Source organism: Atractosteus spatula, chromosome 7 (genome assembly GCF_055471065.1).
Source record: "Atractosteus spatula isolate fAtrSpa1 chromosome 7, fAtrSpa1.hap1, whole genome shotgun sequence".
Lineage (NCBI taxonomy): Eukaryota > Metazoa > Chordata > Actinopteri > Semionotiformes > Lepisosteidae > Atractosteus > Atractosteus spatula.
Window position 1 is genome coordinate 42,739,697 of NC_142712.1, and position 7,613 is coordinate 42,747,309.

The 7,613-nt window shown below is 40.9% G+C and overlaps 1 protein-coding gene across 1 annotated transcript; it reads left to right on the forward strand.

The window, feature by feature from the left end:
• Positions 1–200: 200 nt before the first annotated feature.
• Positions 201–6,604, forward strand: LOC148831053 (sodium- and chloride-dependent GABA transporter 2-like). The gene is made up of 14 exons (XM_088920695.1): positions 201–396; positions 559–693; positions 1,363–1,503; positions 1,745–1,832; positions 1,925–2,057; positions 2,228–2,362; positions 2,964–3,067; positions 3,460–3,584; positions 3,847–3,959; positions 4,103–4,240; positions 4,495–4,597; positions 4,890–4,990; positions 6,155–6,325; positions 6,440–6,604. Exons 1-14 carry the CDS (start codon positions 201–203, stop codon positions 6,602–6,604), a joined length of 1,848 nt encoding a protein of 615 aa, XP_088776821.1.
• Positions 6,605–7,613: the final 1,009 nt, after the last annotated feature.

Genomic DNA, 7,613 nt, shown 5'->3' on the forward strand with positions numbered 1-7,613 from the left:
GTTGTAAAAAACTTCTTGGCTCATTAAAGCCTCATATGGATCATTTTTGATCACTCTAAATATGTTTAGAGCTTATATACTGTAGTTAAGAGCTAGATCCTCAGTATCTGAAACTTTCCTGTTCTCTCAGTCCCAATCTATTGTTCTCTAAAGCACACATATCCTTCTAGACAGAATCATTTCAGTGGGCTACAGCTGGGATGGCCAGGGAACTGCAGACAGGAGCCCAGCATGAGCCCCCAGTCCAGGGGATCAGGCTGGTGCAGAAGGGGCAGAAGATCCAGGAGAGGGGCCAGTGGGCAAACAAGAGGGAGTTCATCTTGGCAGTAGCTGGAAATATTGTTGGTTTGGGCAACGTGTGGAGGTTCCCCTACCTGTGCTACAAAAACGGAGGAGGTGAGAGGGGGCAATAATCATAAATCACCAAGCATTTAGACCTATCTAGCTCCACTACCTTTTTACATGGAGACATGGAACTAAAAAAGAGGTTCAGTGTGGAAAAAGTTAATAAGTTTGGGATGATATCTTTTGTGATATTTAACCTCTCTTTTTTAAAAGGTGCCTTCCTCATCCCCTATGTCCTGTTCCTGTTTACCTGCGGACTTCCCCTGTTTCTGCTGGAGATGGCTCTGGGGCAGTACACCAGCCAGGGGGGCGTCACCTGCTGGAGGAAGATCTGCCCCCTGTTTGAAGGTGAGCTTCTTGTTTCAATTCATTTTTACGGCTTTTCTGCATTACACTATCCTGCACAATCATTATTAAAATTCATCACAACAGAATTTTGAAAAACATACTCAACAATATTTTAAGACAGTGAAAGGAATTACTAATGCAACTGAGAACATAAGTATATTATAAAACAACAGGAGGCCATCTGACTGTTGGAAGCTGACAGATCAGACAGTCATGTCAAGACATTTCTTGAAGGATTCCTGGGAAATCTGTTTCAACAGCTTGATCCTATGAACATCAGAGTATCTAGTTCAGATACAATAACAGGGCATTTTAATGTTTAGACTACAAATGTTTATACAAACTATATTAGAAAGTTGTTTAAATGACAACACGAATGACATTTACAAATGACATTTTTTCGAATGCAAAAATAAAGTGTGGAAAGAGATATTTTCACTGTATGATGTGTTTCATGATGATAGTAAATCAAACTAAAATATCACTGAGCGAAAGTCTCAAATTATTCACAAATTGCCAAAAGTAATCATCTTCAATATGTGAATTTATTACAATAGATATGAGATAATAACATGCATTTTATAAATTGCTCACCGATGTGTTAAGCACCATTATCAGCTATCACAAGACAGGAATTACTATAGACTAATCCTGATTCTGTCTCTACAGGCATTGGCTGTTGTACTGTGGTGATCATGATCTACAGCAGCGCTGTTTACATCATCATCCAGGCTTGGACCTTATTCTACCTGTTCTCCTCCTTCAGTTCAGAGCTGCCCTGGGACAGCTGCAGAAACACCTGGAACACAGGTACTGAGAATAAGTGTTCACTTCAAATCTCAGTGCATTGAAAATGAAGCCTTCACAGATGTTTTTTTTTCCAGGGTGAGTACACTGGAGTTAGTGAAACTGACATCCAGTAATGGAGTCGAAAGTTCAGATGTTTGTGTATTAGCAGAGCAATGATTCCATTTTCTCTGCACTCTCACCAGTTCTTGCTATCTTTCACACAAGATCACACACTTCTTCCATTCTGTTGGTCTTCTGACAGATGCCTGTGTGGAGTTTCACAAGCAGAATCTCACTTCCAACTGGACAGAGGCAGAAAGGGCCACCTCTGCTGTAATGGAGTTCTGGAAGTAGGTTAGGCAAACCCATCACTAACGTTATATTACAGGCACTTGCAAGTTTTGTTTACAATAATATTGAATGTGCATTGTCATCTCTGCAGCAGGAGGGTGCTGGGTATCTCTGGTGGGATCGATGAGGTGGGCAGTCTGAGATGGGATCTGGCCCTGTGTCTCCTGCTGGCCTGGATCTTCTGTTACTTTTCTGTCTGGAAGGGAGTGAGGTCCTCAGGGAAGGTGAGGATTGTGTATTTGAACTGCATGACATCTTAGTTTTTTAAGATACTTTCTCAAGATTACAATTTGAAGTATAAAAACAGGGTTAACTTTCTAATATGGTAGTTTTATAAATGACATGCAGATCTGAAATTAATAGTCCATATATCAATGGTTTCCTGCCTCCTCAGATAGTGTACTTCACAGCCACTTTCCCCTATGTGATGCTGGTGGCGCTGCTGGTCCGAGGACTCACCCTGCCTGGAGCTGCTGATGGACTGGTCTTCTACCTCTACCCTGATGTAACACGGCTCACTGACCCACAGGTGGTCCTTCGATGTGTAATGTATATCTCTAGCATGAGAAACATGTGGAATAAAACTGCAAAAATCTATTTTCAAAGTATGTAAAAATGCAATTTGTTTTTCATTTAATAAAGTCTACATTAAATTAAGACTGTGATATTTTTGGTTCTATGCCTCTGACAGTACATTTCCAGAGGCTACAGCAGAGCCTTGTACTGTTAGTCTGCATAGTCTGTAGTTGAATGCTAAGTAGGAACCATGATTATGTCAATAACATCATTATCTCAAAGACTGACAGTATATGCATCTCAATGACAGTTCCCCAAGTCCTACTGCTGTGGTCCAGAAGATTTATACACAAATCCACAAAATTACTGCAAGGATGTATAGAACAGGGATGAGACCAGATGAAATCCCAGGTTCTCCGCTTTCCCAGTATTCACATGGTGTTTAACCATGTTCCCAAGAAGATCTAACCAACTGATCCAGTTTGGCCAGATTCTCAAAACATGATACCAGTGCCTAACACACAGTGTAGTTGATACTGTATATTAAACTAACCCTTTAACCTGTCAAGTGGCTGCCATACAGATTTGTAAACCTGTGCTCCTGTCAATCCTAGGTATGGATGGATGCAGGGACACAGATTTTCTTCTCTTACAGTGTTTGTGCAGGACTGCTAATAGGACTCAGCAGTTACAACAAATACAACAATAACTGCTACAGGTAAGAGAAAGGTAACTCTGGAAAATGATATCAAAGTGAAATTCCTGTAGACAGCAAAGTATCATGAACTGACATTTTTCATAATCATTGTTTAAGGACTCTTACCTTTGTAATTTATCATTTTCTATGGGAGTTGAGTTAATTCTTCCATTAATAAAGCATTCCATACTGACAAATTTTGTAGGTGCTGTCAACATTTTACTGCAGTACAGTTAACACTTCATGGGATTTTTGTGCTGAACCTGGTATCCTATGAGTACAAACTGTGATCAGTACATGCAGTACAGCCTAGACCAATAGGTCCTGCTGTTAGCAAGTGTCTCTCAGGCTCCACACTAGGGTGGGTGGTGGTTGTGATGAAATGATTGTAACCATGGTCTCTCTTCATGCAGGGACTCCTTCTACCTGTGCCTCCTGAACAGCGCTACCAGCTTTGTGGCTGGATTTGTCATCTTCTCTGTGCTGGGCTTCATGGCGTACGAGCAGGGAGTGGACATCTCGCTGGTTGCTGAGTCTGGTGAGCCACAGTCTGTCCACATCTACTGTCTCATTGGTTCTCCTTTGACTGGAGTGTGCTTTGTAACTGTAAATCTTACAGGACTGTTCTGTGAAAACCTTTACTTTTACCCTTAGGAATAATTGGTTTAAATATTCATATAGCTGCTCACTAACAAAGATTTAATTTTAATTGTACTCAACTGTGCATTCTCAGATTTAGTTTGTGATTTCTATAATTGAAATGATTTCACTCCCTGCCTCCCCCATGTCTGGTTGTTCAGGTCCTGGCCTGGCGTTCATCACGTACCCGAGGGCAGTGGCCATGATGCCTCTACCCCAGCTGTGGGCTGTCTGTTTCTTCATCATGGTCCTCCTGCTGGGAATAGACACAGAGGTGAGACCGTCTTGTGAATCAGTACAATACTTTATATCCAAAGGGGTAACCTGTGTTTGCATGCTCTGTGGACTGTGTGTTCTGGTAGTGAGTTGACTCAGTGATCCAGGTGTCTGTGCTCTCTGTTATCTTGCTCTCTGTAGTTTGTGGGCACTGAAACCATGATGACGGCCATCGTGGATATGTTTCCTGCAGTGTTCCGGAGAGGATACCGGCAGGAGCTCTTTCTGCTCCTCTTCTGTGTGGTCTGCTTCCTGCTTGGGCTCCTCATGGTCACTGAGGTGAGGACTGAAGGGCTGAGGGGCCTGATAATTAATCAGCAAGACCTGCAATGGTCTGGTTTGAATTAAGGATCAACAGATTTGCCTAAGAAGCTCATGGGAATGAAGAAACTTAGAAACAACAGTTTCAGTAAGTGTTGGCACTGCACAATGCCGAAAAGAAGACATTCATAGTTGTACCTCTGTACGTAATGTAAAATCACAGTTGTCACCTCACATGTATTTAAATGGCAAAATTTGCTCTGTCTTTCCAGGGTGGAATATACATCTTCCAGTTGGTTGATTACTATGCTTGCAATGGGGCCTGCCTCTTGTTTGTTGCCATATTTCAGACTATTTGTATTGGATGGGTATATGGTAGGTGTTAATGTTAATCTTTATTACTATTATTCTATTTATTCTTATTAATGGTGGGGGGTTTTCATTGGTCAGTATCTGTTTTCTTCCAATTTTTGCCATAATTCTAACAGAGATTTATTTGAGTACTGCTTTTACAAGGATTCACTCCTGCAGCTTAGTAGAGATAAATTAGATGCTGATAAAATACACAAAACTCTCAATGTATTCAGACTGCACTACAAAATACATTTGCTCATCTGTATTTGTGTCATTACTGAGCTGGTGGTCTTCACCTCTGGGTTTCATGCAGGAGCTGATCTCTTCTGTGCCAACATTGAGGACATGATTGGCTATCGGCCTTTGGCTGTGTTTTGGTACTGTTGGCGCTACATCACTCCAGTTGTGTGCACTGTAAGAGCATGTCTTCAACTTCTTCTTGAACTTTTTACACAAACTAACCTTGAAAGTAACTTTAATATCAGTATTTTGACTAGTATTTTGGTTAAATATGCCTCCCTTAAAACTTGCTCTGTTTCTTTCAAGAGCTTCTCTCCATTATGTAAACCTGAACTTCACAAGAGAACCTGGAGCACTTAAGCAAAAGCTCTGGCGTAGTGTTTCACACTCAGGCTTACAATGAACACCTGCAAGTGTACAGAGCTGTTCTCTTTTTTGCCAGATCCTCCTATATCTCGAATACAATAATTATTAACAGCTACAAAAAAAACTAGTTGCCTAGATGCCATGCCTACAACTTTACTGAAAGCTTGCCTCTCAGACATCTGCCAGTTAATTGTCAACGTCATCAACAGTTCATTTCCCATGGGTGTGGTACCTACTGTCTTAAAGACTGCATCAATCAAAACTCCTAGATTAAAAAAACAGGCTTGTGTTCTGATAAATGATAAACTATAGACTGATTTCTAATTCACCATTCCTATTTCCTGATTTGTTTGAACCATTTCAGTCCAGTGTTTGCTTTAATCATTGCATTGAGACTGCTCTTGTCAGGGTTGTGAGTGATTTACTTACTGTGTCTGACTCAGAAGATATAAGTATCCTTATGTTCCTTGATCTTAGTGCTGCTTTTAATACAGTAAATCATTCACTTGCAAACATTCTTGTCTATCTTGGCTTTAACTGGATTTATGCTCTTATCTGACTGGCAAGCAGCATTTTCTTTTCCTTGGTCCTCCCATGGCTCCAGTCAATTATGATATGCCACAGAATTCAGTCTTGGGCCCTGTTCTTTATTATTTTTATCTTCTAGGAGACAAACATGGTCTTCAGATTCACTGTTAGGCAGACACATTTTGACTGTCTTCAAATCCCAGCTCAAAACTCATGTCTAATTACCCTACATTCTGCTTAAACATGCTTAAAACTGTATGCTCTTGTTAATTTCTTTTACTTTTACTTTTACTATTGTATTTTTTTAGTCTTCTTCTTAAACATCACCTGTATAAAGCAGTTTCTATTGTTATACTAGTGTATATTCTTTATTTTAATGCATATTCTCTAGTCCTCCTGTGCTGTTTCAGTGAAGCTGAGTCAGATGTCTGTTCTCTACTTCAGGGTATCTTCATCTTCTCTCTGGTCAAGCATACCCCTCTGAAGTTCAACAACACCTATGTGTATCCAGACTGGGCATATGTCCTGGGCTGGCTCTTTGCCCTCTCCTCTGTCACCTGTGTGCCTCTGGTCATGCTGTATAAACTCACCAGGACAGCAGGGACACTACGCCAGGTACTGTTCCAATCTCTTTAGTGACTGGAGAGCTCTATCCTGAACTGTGTTAGTTTGTTTTTTCTCCTGAGCCGATGTCTGTAACAAACTCATCTGTTCTTGTTGTCTCTCCAGCGTCTGCAGCAGTTGTGTCGCCATGCCCAGGACTTGCCTCTCAATCAGAAGCAGAAACAGAACTGTGATCCTCTGAACTCAGACTCCAAAGCTCTGTTAAGTTGTAGAGAGACACAGCTAAAGAGTGAAGGAAGCCTTGAAGCTCCAATCCCAGCAGCAGTGTAGAAAGTGCTTCAATATGGGTGCCTGTGGTGTTTGGGGTAGACATGCTCATTCATAGTAATAAAGGTGAAGTGTAAAGAAATAAATGCAGTGTTTCAGTTTCTTGAACGAATTAATCAAATTACTGAAGTAATATGATTTTGATCTGGTACTTGCTTTTTTCAGTTGAATAATTACATTTTTTATGTCATTATATCTATAAAAAGCCACCTTTTGAGAAAGATATTTTCAAACTCAATCTCTAGATCGCTTTTGTATCACATTGAGCAGAGGATTGTCCTCTTTAATATAATGCAATGTAACAGATCTAGCGGAAGCAGACTAGGCATTTTTATTATCTTTACATTTGATTTACAGTTCAGTCGTTTTTCATAATGTTCACCTATTTTATCATAACACTGGACATTTCTATATTGATTCTGTTGATGTCATTAATCCTTGTGGTGCTTCTCTTAAAGTGGTCTGCTTATATTTTGGGGGGGAAGGTAATAATAAAATGTGTTTTTCAACAAACTAAAATTAATAAGAAATTAATAAAGTTGATTGGTAAAATCAGAAAATGAGATATTAATGCTTTGCCTGTTCCTACGCTCAGGAGCTCAGGGTGTATGGGGTGCAATGTGGGCTAAGAAGTATTTATTGCTGCAGGGTGAGGAGTATCACTGGCAGGGCTGCCTGACATCGGGGTACAGCAATCAGGTTTCAGTCCCAGGTGTGATCCCCTGCTCTTCTGCCTTCTGTCCCTGTGACAGTCCGCAATTGCTTATGTCTGTTGTCCATTGACACAACTAGACTCCAGTTTAGTAGTAATGGGAGGAAAGCACGACTGTCACATCGGCTGCTAATCGGAGTCCTCCACACAAACGTCTCGCCCCAGTCAAGCACCAGCCGGAGGCAATCCCTGCAAACGCCGCCAATCTATCCCTTCATCCAATCAGAGCGTCTCACTTGTTAACACACCCTCCACTTCCAAACACACTTAAGCCTTCTCCGTTTCACTGAACACGCATTT

Excerpts from the sequence above, each read along its gene's own strand:
- LOC148831053 (XM_088920695.1), top strand. The coding sequence starts at position 201 with ATGGCCAGGGAACTGCAGACAGGAGCCCAGCATGAGCCCCCAGTCCAG. Across the intron at positions 3,585-3,846 it reads CTCGCTGGTTGCTGAGTCTG|GTCCTGGCCTGGCGTTCATC; the intron begins GTGAGCCACAGT and ends CTGGTTGTTCAG. Across the intron at positions 4,241-4,494 it reads GGCTCCTCATGGTCACTGAG|GGTGGAATATACATCTTCCA; the intron begins GTGAGGACTGAA and ends CTGTCTTTCCAG.